Genomic DNA, 13,309 nt, shown 5'->3' with positions numbered 1-13,309 from the left:
TTATTTTTAAAGTGTTTTTTTATATATTAAAATAATATATTTTTTTATTTTTAAAAATTTATTTTAATATCAACACCTTAAAAAATTTTCAGTTTTTTTCAAAAATATTTTTAAAACAAAAAAAAAAGAAACAAGCTTAAAAAAAATAAAGTGCAAATTTTTCTTTTTCAGTGAATAGGCACAATATCAAAGTTTTATCTTATGATATCATAGCTCAATTCATTACTATATATTATTCTCATATTATTAATAAGTGTGGTCAATATTGATGCCTCTGTGTCTAAGAAAACTATGGAATAAATGATTAATATTAGATATTTGTTTTTGTTAATTGATGACTTCTTGAATTTTGCAATTCTTTCTTAAAAAGGATGAGAGTCGAAAATATCAGTTGGCCGTAGAAAGGTATGCGAAAGTTACTGTAGACATGCCAATATCAAGACCCGTCAAGGTACGATACCAATTTCCTCTCTCACCATCTCTTTTCACAAGTAGATTGTATAACAGAACAGTCTCTCTACTTATGCACAGTACAAGTCTCTATTTTACAAAAATACATGAATGATCGGCAACAATTTTTTCACAAGAGTAATTGGATTTTATTATTATTATTATTATTATTATTATTATTATTATTATTATTATTATTAGCGAGAGATCCTGGAAAAAAAAGTTTGAATATATTGATAAAATTATAGTAAATTGTCCAAAAAAAATTAAAATACTTACAAGTATCTCACAAAATCAATATTAGAAAATATAAGACTATACAAAATATGTTTGATATATATTGATAAAATTATAAATATATATATTAAATTATTTATATATGTAAATATATACAAGACTTTTATTTTTATTTTTTAGTGGAGTTTTCTTACCATGTATGATCCTCAGACTATTTATTAATGAGTCCGGTCAATACTGATACCTTTGTGTCGAAAAAAAAAAAACTATGAAATAAATTGTTAATATTAGATATTTACTTTTGATATGTTAATCGATGATTACTTGAATTTCTGCCAACAAATTGAATGACGTCTCACCGGAATCTCAATATTGCCAGGCCTTATACAGATATTTGGCTAAACCTGCAGACACGTCACTGTCAGGTCCTGATGAGGTACGCTACCCGATTTCCTGGTTCCCGCTCTTTTCTCCTCAGCTAGATTGTATAATGTAATATGATTTAATAAATTTATTATTTATAATTTATTGATATTAAAAATAATTTTTTTAATTTTTTTAATATATTTTTAAATAAAAATTACTTTAAAAATCAACTATTAATACACTAATAAAAAGGCTCTTATCTTAGCGCATACATACAATACCACAGTTTTCTTATTACCACATATAATTATTGGGTAGATTGTTAACAAATGTGGTTAATATTGATATTATATCCTGTTTATTTTTATATTTTAAAAATATTTTTTTAAAAATTAATATTTTTTGTTATTTTTAAATTATTTTAATATACTAATATCAAAAATAATTTAAAAAATATAAAAAAAATATTATTTTGATACATTTCCAAGCGGAAAACACTTTAAAAAGCAATTATAAACACGCTCTCAAACATTCCCTAAGGGCTTATTTGTTTTTGTGTTTCAAAAACATTCTTAAAAAAATTTAAAATTATTTTTACTTCAAGTTAATATTTTTTTATGCTTTCAGATCATTTTGATGTATTAATATCAAAAATAATTTTTAAAAAATAAAAAAGATGTTTTGATGCACTTTTTAGTTAAAAAATACTTTAAAAAATAACCGTTATCGCACTCTTAAATATTCCATCAGAAAAACTATGAAATAAATAATTAATTAGATATTTGGTTTTTTTTCACTGATACTACTTGAATTTCTGATGATAACAAACTGAATGATGTTTCACCGCAATTTTATTTATTTATTTTTGAAGGAGGTGGATGAAGAACATCTCCTGGCGTTAATTCAAGAGATTGGATAATGGAGGTACGATACCGATTTCCTTCCTCGCTGTCCTTTTCCTCGAGTAAATTGCATAATGGAGCAGTGCAGAATCAATTATTTATAGGGCCACTTATCTTTTTTATTTTTATACAGCACAGCACAGCACAACACAAGTATTTGTTTTACAACAATGGATGAAGGATTTGTCAAGTTCTTCGATCATGAGGCAACAATTATACAAATTTTTTTTCTGAAAGTAATTACAAACTGTCTTTTTTTTTAATATCATGGAAAAGAAGTTTTTAAAAAAACTTTACTATCATTTTTATTGAATTTAAAGCATGACACCTGGATGATAACCATTTCATGTGGGAAAAAAAACTTATTATTTTATTTCTCTCATTTAATTCATATCATTAAATTTAAAATCAATGATTAAATTTAAAGTATGATTAATCAAGTTTTTTTAAAAAATATGTGAGTATTCAAATTCAAAAACAGGAATGAAAAGAAAGGATCAGGAGTTTGATTAAAAAAAAATTATATCTTGTTGACAAATCTCTTTCGCTTCCTCTCAAATATGTTAAGAAAACACTTAAAAACATTCCCAAAAAAGAAAAACTCAAAAACCAAATGTAAGGTAAGCTTTTTAGTGGCCAAGTTAACATTGCTAATTTTAGAAACTAGAGGGATAGTACTGGAAAAGTTTAAACTATAGGATTAGAAGAAAATGTTAATTAATCTATAAAGATAAAAATAATATTTATCAAATAATATTTTTGAGCATCATATATGTCATTCAATGTTGATTTTAAGCCTCAATAAATAAGTTTTTCATTTTAAACCAAGTTGTGTGACTGATAAATCACCATTACAAACATCTTGCTTGGGGATGGCACTAAAGGTCTACCTCTCCCTCCATGATTGCTTATAAATTCTAAAGTAACCTTCACATTTATCTAAGCTAATCTTCAACCCTCCATACTTAATTTTTTCAAAAAAATTAAAATGCCTTACATGTATCTCATAAAATCAATCTTGAATGATACTAGGAAAACAATACAAAACTATACAATTATGTTGGATATATATAAATCGATAAATTATTGATATTTTTTCAGTTAAAATAAATTATCAACTCTAAAACCCATAAACATATCATATAAGAACAAAAAATATCAATAACTAGTGTTGTTTTATTTTCTTTGTATTTTAACTTCTTTTTTTCTTTGGTTATTGATTTTTTTTAGTTCTTATATGATATGTTTATGGGGTTTAGAGTTGATAATTTATTTTAATTTGTCTTTTATATGGTTATTACAATATCAAAAAAATATCTCAGTATCGGATTGGTATTAAAACAATATTCTAGCATCGCAGTATGATCTATTTTTTAAAAAGTTTAGTTAAATAAAAAATAATTTTAAAAAACTAGGTTAATAAATTTTATGGAGTCAATGACTCGACTTGCGAGTTTTACAAGGTAACCCTGATTGTTGGCTTGTGGGTTTAGCAGGGTACTTTTTTTTCTCTAATTAAACTTGATTATGTGATTGTCTATTTTTTTTATTATATAGTTAAAAAAAATAGTTTTGGAAAACAATATGTTATTAAATTTTAGAAAGTTCATGGGTTTGTTGACAAGTATGATGAGTTTTTTTTTTCTTATAATTTTTTTTTTATTTTATCGTTTAATATTGGACTGATTGAAAATTGAATTTCATAATTTATTTTGTTTTGTTTTCTATAAGGTTATTATAATCTTAAAAAAAATTCTCAATATTGATTTGACGATTAATTTTGCTATTATTTATTTTTGTTATCATATAGTTAAATAAACAATAATTTTTTTAAAAAAACAGGTTATTAATTTCAATGGAGTTCATTATTTGATTATTTAAGAAATTATTGATGCCATATTCATATCTTGTTGTTTTATTTTCAGAAAGTCCATATGTACATCTTCTTCATCTAGTGTTGCAGAGTTCTTACACTACATGTCCTTTTATTTAAACAATGTTGCACTTAATTTACATACATAGAACAACAAGCAAATAAAACAACATTAGTGTACTTAATTTACTAGCAAACTTTAATCAATTAATATCAGGCAATTAGTCTCTCTATATATTTATATTTTGGAGTGAGGAATGAAATTGAAATTCAAAAGACTTCTAATTTTGATTTTTAAATAAGAATAAATTGCGGCTATTTTGAAGGTAGAGGTGGAAGAACTTAAAAAGATGGTGGCAGCTAAAGAACAAAAGCTTAAGCATAGAGAATTAACGCTCTACGAGGAGGTTCGCCAACACAAAGGGATGATCATTGAAATAAGAGTATAAGCTTTTTGTTAAGTTGTGTCCATAACTATTTAAGTTAGTTAACTAAAACAAATTAGGACGTGCAAATCGCTAAATTTATCATCGGATAACATGAGCAAATCATTTTTATTCATTATTTACATGTGTTGAATCATCTGTTGAAGACTTAGATTAATAATTTATTAATTTCATAGTTGGTTCTAAAAATGAACAATTTCTTTTCTTTTCTTTTTTGCCAATTTTGCATAGAATCTCTCAAAAGGAATATGGAGAACTAATTACCCCTTTTTGTTGTTTCTTTGAATGTGGGTTTAATGGCGCTAAAACGTTAAGTTATTAATAGATGCTATGATATTAGTTTTTTTAATATAAAAAAATTAAAACATGTTGTGTTAATCTAACATAACCTGATTGAGTTAATATTTTTTTTTAAAAAAAATATTGGATTTGACTTTAAAATAAAATTGAGTTAGCATTTTTTTAAAAAACAATATTAAGATGAAGAAATATTGGATTAACTTAAGCTTCACAGCTTAATCTGCCTAACATGTAACTTTAATCATAGACTCTATTGTATTTAATAATTTTTTATAATAAAAAAATAACTTAATTATATGATAACAAAAATAGATCTTTATAAAATTAGATGTCCATCAAATGATAAGATATTTATTTGAGACCTCTATAATACTATAGAATCAAAATAAATCATTAAAACTAATTAAAATTAATTAAATACTGAATGATAAAATTAATAAAAATATTAAAAATAATAAAAACTTAATATTAAAAAATAAAATAAAAAAATAAAAAAATAAAAAATAAAAATAAAACCTAAGAAAGTGGGCTGGGTGGCGTTCTTTTTCATAATTTAATTTATAATCTTAAACCTTTTATTTTATCATTGTTTTCCTAAATGGAATTGAAGTTAAACAATGCAACAGTTCATGTGTCATTCGTAATCCATAATCAATTAAAATGTTTTGATATGATTTATAGATGTTCATTAAACACTTTTATTTAAAGTGAAAATAATTCAGAAGAAGAAGAAGAAAACAGCAAATTGTCCAGTAGTGAATTTGGACAAAACTGTAATCTTCGTCAGAATTCTGAACTTAAAAGGAAAATAAAAAACTATAGGCACCAAAGTGTCCCTGATTTACTCTTAATTCGGATATTGAGTGACAAAGACAAGGAAAAGCCCAAAAGAAGAGGGTAGAAGAAGCTTGTGTGGGGAGCATGAAAGCTTTTGCTCTCAAAACTTCCTGCTTAATACTTTAATCATGAAAGCCACGCTTCCTTTTGCTCTCCAAACTTCCTGCTTAATACTTTAATCATGAAAGCCACGCTTCCTTTTGCTCTCCAAATATCCCCTTACGTGTATTTTACCTCTAGACGCTTCTATTTTTTAAAAGTAACCACTTTAATACTTTCAAATATCCCCTTACTTACTTAATTAGATATCAAGTTTTAATCAATTAATATCAAGAAATTAGTCAAAATAACTCTATATTTATTGAAACGAGAAATAAAATTAAAATTTATGAGACTCTTAATTTTAATTTTTAAATAAAAATAATTGACATTAATTAATTAATTAATTATTAATTACTCATGACGGCTATTTTGAAGGAGTTGAAAGAACTTTAAAAAATTATAGCAAATACAAAGCAAGAGCTTGAGCAATTAAGATCTTCTTTAACAGCATCAACTCCACAGCAATGAATTGATTCACTTGCAAGAAGTTTGCAAGCACAAATTGATGATCAAGAGATTAACTTAAATAATGAGATCAATGTAAGCATGGAATAAAGAGTAATACTATTTTTCATGTTGTGTCCATATATAATTATTTAAGTGAATTAACTTAAATAAATTCCTACTAGCAACAGTGTTGGGCTTCATTTTGCATTGATGACCATCTTCTTACAGAGTCAATATTTGTTTTGTTACTGTTAGTGATTGTGTTTAATTGTATTTATAATTTACTTTTGTTTTGAATTGTTCAAGCTGGTCGGTAGACTATCATCCCCTAATTAGCCTTTGGGTCCGGTCATGTTCATTAAGTTTTAAAATTTTGAAACTAAAACCGAATCTTATTAGGTTTTTTTTAGTTTTTTAATTGGTTAATTTGATATTGTTTTTCTCGACTTATTTTTTTCAATTAATTATTTTTATTTTTTCAATTTAATTGATTTTTTCAATTTTTTTTAACCCCTACCATTGGCCATGCTAAGTAATCATTAGTATTGGATGAAATTTTATATATAAAAAAAATCACTTTATTAAGTGCCAATTGGTTTTTATGTTGTAAAAGTATTTTCATATATATATATATATTATTTTAAATTAATATTTTTTTAATAATTTTAGATTATTTTAATGTGTTATATCAAAATAAATTTTAAAAAATAAAAAAATATTATTTTAAATAAAAAATAATTATTATTATAATCTGAACATGCTATAAATTGTTACCCGACTACTTTCACTGGCAGTATTTTTGGGTAAGGTATCAACAAATATAAATTACTGCAGAATGTGTCATATCAAGGAAAGGAAAAGAAAAAAAAAGGAAAAGACCATGCATTAAATTAGTACCTTCCTTTTTATTCTTCTTCTTCTTCTTCTTCCTATTTTAATATAAAATGATATACAGATTAAATTAAGCAAAAAAAACGGTAGCTAGCAATTTATTATTAAGTATTTTTTAAAATTATTTTTTATTTAAGAATATATTAAAATATGTTTTTATGTTTAATATTAATATATCAAATTAATTAAAAAAACACTAAAAAATTATTAATTTAATATTTTTTTAAGTCAAATACAATCAAATACAAAAACAAATAGTAAATAAGATGAAGGCTAAAGAATAAACAAAACAAAGAGTAGCAAAAAGGAAAAATTAGATGGATTGATGTGGTTTGATATTTTTTTCACATTATTTATATTATTTTATATTTTAGGTTAGTTTTCTAGCCTTTTTAAAGGCACTATAAATCTTAATAAAATTTTATGATGCACAAGTTATAATTAGTGGTATCTTATTAATCACTCTATGAGGTTTACTTTGAATTAAAAGACATACAAAAAAATAGAGAAAGTAAAATTTATGTCTCACAAAAAATAATAAGAATATTTCTCTCTCTTATTTTATCTATTTCTATTTTCATAATAGTTTCTAGAGAGTTACTACTAGAATATCACTAGTTATAGCTTAAACACCATAAATGTTTTTGTAAGCCTTTTAGAAAGGTAGTTTGTTAGATTAATATTTTAAAAATAAAAATAAAATTTTAAGGTTCTTCGTGTTTTAACCGTATTTCATCATATTCAAGACAATTGTTTTTAATATTGAGATGACGACATATTTGATCAATTCAAGCTTTACGACTTAATTTGCCAGATCCATGATTTGAGTTAGAGAACTCCACTGAGTCTAAGAACTTTGTTTTTTTAAGCTATTTTTTACTTAATTATACAATAAAAAAATAAAAGCTCGTGAAATCGAGTACAAACCAAATGTCGTGATGTTTATTTGAGACTATAATAACTTAATAGAAAACAAACTGAAACAACTTATAAAAATAAATTTAAAATCAAGCAAATATTGAAAGATAAAACTAACAAAAAAGGATGAAAATAAAAATAAAAATAAAAATAATACAAAAAAAGGCCACCACCTTCTTTGTTCATATGAACAATGAAGGAGGTGAGTTTACACCAATTCTTTTAGATTCATTTACTAGCTATTTGACCTGCGCTCTATCATATATCAATTCTTTTTTTCCTTAAAAAAATTATATACGAAAGCTTTTTCAATATATTTTTGCATATAAAAAAATCATAAGTGTAAATCAAAAGGCTTACACATGGTAATGAAATTTTTATTTAGTCAAAAATTAATAGAAATAGACAAACATAAAATTGATTGAATAAAAAAAAATTATGCAAGGTTACATATATTAGAAATATTATCCAAAATAAATATGTGTTATTTAAAACATAAAAACAATTATATATGAATTAAAATAATCTCTTTAAAAATTAAATGCATACAAAATAATAAAAAATAATTGCTATTTAAATGAAGATAAATAAAGAAAAAAAAGAGAAGATGTGTTAATTTAAATATAAATTTAAAAATCATTTTGAAAAAACATATATTAAGAAAAGACATTAATTAAAAAAAACAATATTTAAAAAAAAAAAGGAGGAGGAGGAAAAGACCAGGTATTGTCCCAGCGCTTGGCCCCTTTTAATAGAGGCTTTGCGTGTGGGCCTGCAATTTTCAACAAAAATAAAGGAGGAAGAATATCGTGAGGCCATGGATAGATATATGAGATATAATACAAACATGTCACAGTCAAGTTCCCCTGAGATATGATGCCAATGTCCTTTCTCGCTATTCTTTTCCTCAAGTAAAGTGTCGAATGAACAGTGCAAAGCCAATTATTATATGGTCAATGCCTTTTTACTGCACAAGTCTTTGTTTAACAGCAATGCATGACTATTTGTCAAGTCCGACGCAACAATTATTGAAAAGTTTTTCTACGGCTAGAGAATCCGAACTTTTTTATGTTTATTGTTAGAAAAGTTCCTTTAAAAAATAATTCATAGTTAAAAGAAAATTTGAGTAAAGTACTCTCTCCCTCTCCAGATTCCTTCAAATCCACTTATCCAACGTAAACCCATCTCAAGAACCTCCCATAAATCAAAAGAAACCCAAATTTGATGAAACCATATCGCATTTAATCGATCACTGAGGGAGGAAGACTTCATGACGGTGATCTGATGCATGTGGGTAACGGCAGTGGTTGTTCACTGTCTTCCTCCATCTGCACCTCTTATTGCCACTATTTTTGGTGGGTTTTAACGCTGGTCGTGGTGCCGAAGCTTCAGAATTGTGGTGGCTGTGCTTTTTTCAGAATTGCCGAAGGCTTCAGAATTGTTCAGTGTCTTCCTCCATCTGCACCTCTTCTTTTCTCATAAGAGTCTTTAATTTTTGCTGTTCATTTTAAGAGATTTTTTCAAAGATATCCACATTTACCTTTTCATCTTACAAAACTGTTTTTTCAAGGGTTCATCGAGAGAACTAGTTTCCACAGTTGGGGAAAAGATGACAATGCTTAAAAATTTGCCTGAAGAAGTCTTAAATTTATGGAACAATTGGGAGATTCGAGGAATGGTTTTGCTTAGTCTCTTACTACAAACCATCCTCATCATATTTGGGTCTCGGCGAAAGACCACTCGCAGAATCTGGATCAGGATTCTCGTTTGGTCTGCATACCTATCAGCAGACATGGTGGCAACTGTTGCACTGGGTACTCTAGCCAGGAGCCAAGGAGATTCATCAGGTGACAATTCAAAGAAAGCAAACAATTCCATCCAGGCATTTTGGGCACCTTTTCTACTCCTGCACCTTGGTGGCCCAGACACAATCACTGCATACTCGATTGAAGATAACGAGTTGTGGTTAAGGCACTTACTTGGTCTTGTAGTCCAAGTCGGAGTGGCTTTTTATGTCTTCTCAAGGTCTTGGGGTAGCGGTATCCTCACATTCATAGCGATCCCAATGTTCATTGTTGGCATTGTAAAGTACGCAGAGAGGACTTGGGTGCTCTGGTCTTCATGCTCCAAGAGATTGAAAAACTCTTCTCTCTCAGATTTTTGGGATTCTTATGATCGTATGATAATAAGAACCCCTCCACAAGACCACCAGCGAGATTATCTTCTTCAAGCTTATGTTTTTTCTTATATATCCAAGTTTGTGATGCAGGATCTTGTCCCTGACATTCTTTCACTAATAAAAAGCCGGGAGCTGATTTCCAAGAATAAAGCAGACGGTGCCTTCAAGGTGGTAGAGGCTGAGCTTGGATTGATATATGATATGCTTTATACTAAAGCGCCCCTGATTTACTCCCGTGGCGGAATCATTCTTCGCTGTATCAGCTCTCTGCTCTCTATGACTGCGTTTATTACCTTCCAGGTCAAGATTGACAAGCATGACTACTCAACGACCGACATTGCAATCACGTATTTATTGTTTGCGGCCGCTGTTTTTCTCGAGTTTTATGCTTTTTTATGCCTTGTTTTGTCTGACTGGACAATGATTTGGTTGATTGATAAAGGAGGGAACGGCCTGACTAATGCAACTTATCTGATAAGGAAGTTAACTAGAAGCGAGAGGTGGTCGAGATCCATATCACAGTATAACCTGATAAGCTCTTCCTTTGAAAGCGAGCCACCTGAATGCTTGGAATCGCTGGGAATCGATGAAATGATGAGGCAGATGCATGTGCATCGGAAAGATTTGAATGGTGGACTACAAGGTCTTATTTTCAGACATCTTCGAAAGAAAGCTCAGAAGATTAAGGAAGATTTTAATGTCGTTGATAAAAATGTCACAAGTAAAATAATAGGTCAGAGGGGAGATGGTGTGCTAGAAAGAGAGGGATTGTTACGGGACTACAAGTGGTGCACGACTGAAGTAGAATTCAGTCGGAGCATTCTTGTCTGGCATCTCGCAACAGATATTTGTTATCGTGTTGATAAAGATGCTGATAAAGATGGAAGTAATGTCTCCAAAGAATATGAAACAAGCAGATGCCTATCTGAATACATGATATATCTTTTGGTGATGAGACCAAATATGCTCTCTAAAGGATTCGGTGATGAGGGATATCTAGAAACCTTGCGAGACTTGCGGCGTCCAAAAGATGAGGAATTGCAGGGTCTAATATATCAACGTACCTTGCGAGAATTGTGGTGTCCAAAAAATCGTGGTCCTGATGATGATAGATATGAACGTGCCGTGCGAGAATTGCGTAACAGTAAATCACGTGGTTATGATGATAGAGGGTTTCAAAGTGTCTGGAAAACAGAAAAGTCAGTGTTACGTGGTGTGGAAAGGCTCGCCAGGCAATTGCTGCGATTGGAATCTGAGGCGCGACGGAGGATGATAAATGAAGTTTGGGTAGAAATGGTAGCATATGCAGCAGCTCAGTGTCCATGGAAAGAACATACTCATCAACTGAGAAGAGGTGGAGAGTTACTCACTCATGTCTCCCTTCTCATGCTACATCTTGGCTTGACCGAACAGTACGAATATAATGAATCAGAGGACTTTTCTCATTTGACATTGGTAAGTATACCAAAAATCCTTCTCAAGTACGTAGATAGATACTGCATTTTTTTAGGCGTCAGAATAAAATAACGACTCAGAGGACCCATTGTTTGTGTAATTCATTATTTTGGAAATTCATAACTAATAGTAATTAATTGGATGTCATTTAATTTAAAATGGTTGGATATTAAATATTTGTTTTTATTGATGCCTTCGTGTCTAATAAAAATTTAGAATAAATAATTTATATTAGATATTTACTTTTATTAACTAATAACTACTCTAATTTCTGATAATAAATTGATTAATGTTTCAACACAATCTTCAATGAAAATAAAAAGGAGGACCAAGAAGAATATTTCAAGGCTAGAGACAAATATTTTCAAGGCAAGTCAGGGTCGAGTCCCCATGAGGTATGTTCCACTTCCATCTCAATACTTTAAAACCTTTCAATTTACCCTATAGTTTTTTTTAAATAGTTTCCATTTTTTTTTCTTTTTTTAAATAACTATCAAAACTTTCAATTTTCCTTACATTTCTCTTTTACTTCCTCTCATGTACCCTTAAATGTTATTATTTGTATAAAAACACTTAAAAACATTTCCAAGAAAAAAATATTCAAAAACCGATTTTAAACAGTAAGCTTTTTAACGATTAGGGTAACATTGGTCATTTTAAAAACTAGAGGGATAATATTGAAAAAGTTTAAGCTATATGAGTATAAGCAGAACATTAATTAGAGGCACCGTGCTTGGGGATGGCAATAAAGATTTATTAACTCTCCCTTTCAGGATTGCTTCTAAATTCTATAATTGCATTAACATCAATCGAAGCTAATTTTTAGTTTTCCATACTTATCTTTATTGGATACAATTCTTTGCATGGTACATTTCCATTAATTAAAAAAAGTCTGTTGTCCATAAAAAAATCAAAATACTTTACACTAATTATCTCACAAAATTATTCTTAAATAATATATATTAATTAAATATACGTGTAAATTCGAAAATGGAGATCCAATATATATATAGGTCAGATATATAATACTCTACCTATCTTTATATTCAAATTGTTTGATTGTATTATCTCCTTTCAAATAATGGAAGGTAGAACTTTTACAAGTCAGTGCAATTATCGTGTCCAGCTGTTGATTTTTTATACTTGATAAAATGCATTTCTTTTTAGTAACAAACCAGACATAAGGCACACGCTTTGCTGTGGGCTGATGCTTTGTTGTGAGTTGGGTTAATTTTTTTTATAGTGTAAAAAAACAATGTTCAAGCACCGTTATTAGATTTTAAAAAATGAAAAAAATCCAAGACTCAACACCTTGAAAAAAAAAAGCAAAAAAAATAATGATTTTCAATCCCTTAGAATAAAAATGTAGAAAAATAAAATTAAAAAACAAATCAATGAAAAAAAGTATTAAAAAACAAAGCACGAGTAAAAACAAGTGTGGTTGTCAAAACCCACGAGTAGAACCAAATGGATATGATAACTCAATATAAACAAAGCATTTGAGAGAGTACGGACCTCATTTGAAAAGATAAAAAACTAAAAGGATAAACAAAAATTCTGAATTGAATGGCAAAATTGAAAAAAAAAAAACAAATTAACAAATGAATCCAAAATAAAAAAAAAAACCAAGAGAATGAGCATCAAATCTTAAAAAAATAAAAAAATCAAGATTATGGATATAATGATGAAATTGAATAAAAATTAAAACTTGTTAAAAAAAGTGAAGGATAAAAAATTAGAAATCAAAACTTTGATGGTCAAATCTCAAATATCATCAAATATTGAATTGAAAAGAAAAATTGAAATGAAAAATCATATTCACAAAAGAATAAAAAATAAAAGAAAACCAATTTCCAACGAAGTTAATGATGATGGATGCAATTTTTATTCTTTTTTAAATGACTGA

The 13,309-nt window shown here is 27.9% G+C and overlaps 3 protein-coding genes and 1 long non-coding RNA gene across 8 annotated transcripts in view; 3 read left to right on the top strand and 1 right to left on the bottom strand.

Moving 5' to 3' along the window:
• Positions 1 to 13,309, bottom strand: part of LOC7481775 (BTB/POZ domain and ankyrin repeat-containing protein NPR1) — a 124,177-nt gene that overhangs the window by 52,773 nt on the left and 58,095 nt on the right. The window lies entirely within an intron of this gene.
• The window catches only part of LOC7457620 (uncharacterized), a 48,366-nt gene that overhangs the window by 30,034 nt on the left and 5,023 nt on the right, over positions 1 to 13,309 (top strand). Inside the window, exons 2-3 of one of the 4 annotated variants that reach the window (XM_052447369.1) lie at positions 11,303 to 11,403; positions 11,727 to 11,798. In XM_052447369.1, the coding sequence (XP_052303329.1) occupies positions 11,303 to 11,403; positions 11,727 to 11,798 (173 nt within the window). Of the gene's footprint in view, positions 1 to 10,248; positions 11,404 to 11,726; positions 11,799 to 13,309 lie in introns of all 4 variants that reach the window. The other 3 variants (XM_052447372.1, XM_052447370.1, XM_052447371.1) reach the window with 3 other exon arrangements.
• Positions 370 to 2,092, top strand: LOC127904346 (uncharacterized). The gene is made up of 3 exons (XR_008057407.1): positions 370 to 451; positions 1,067 to 1,123; positions 1,925 to 2,092. It is a non-coding gene; the product is annotated as an uncharacterized LOC127904346 (long non-coding RNA).
• LOC18110541 (uncharacterized) overlaps positions 8,789 to 13,309 on the top strand; it is a 61,788-nt gene continuing 57,267 nt past the window's right edge. The window contains exon 1 of the mRNA XM_052447376.1: positions 8,789 to 9,261. The gene's annotated coding sequence lies outside the window, so the exon portion shown is untranslated. The remainder of the gene's footprint in view (positions 9,262 to 13,309) is intronic.

Source organism: Populus trichocarpa, chromosome 15, assembly GCF_000002775.5.
Source record: "Populus trichocarpa isolate Nisqually-1 chromosome 15, P.trichocarpa_v4.1, whole genome shotgun sequence".
Lineage (NCBI taxonomy): Eukaryota > Viridiplantae > Streptophyta > Magnoliopsida > Malpighiales > Salicaceae > Populus > Populus trichocarpa.
This window is presented reverse-complemented; position numbering and strand designations above follow the sequence as displayed.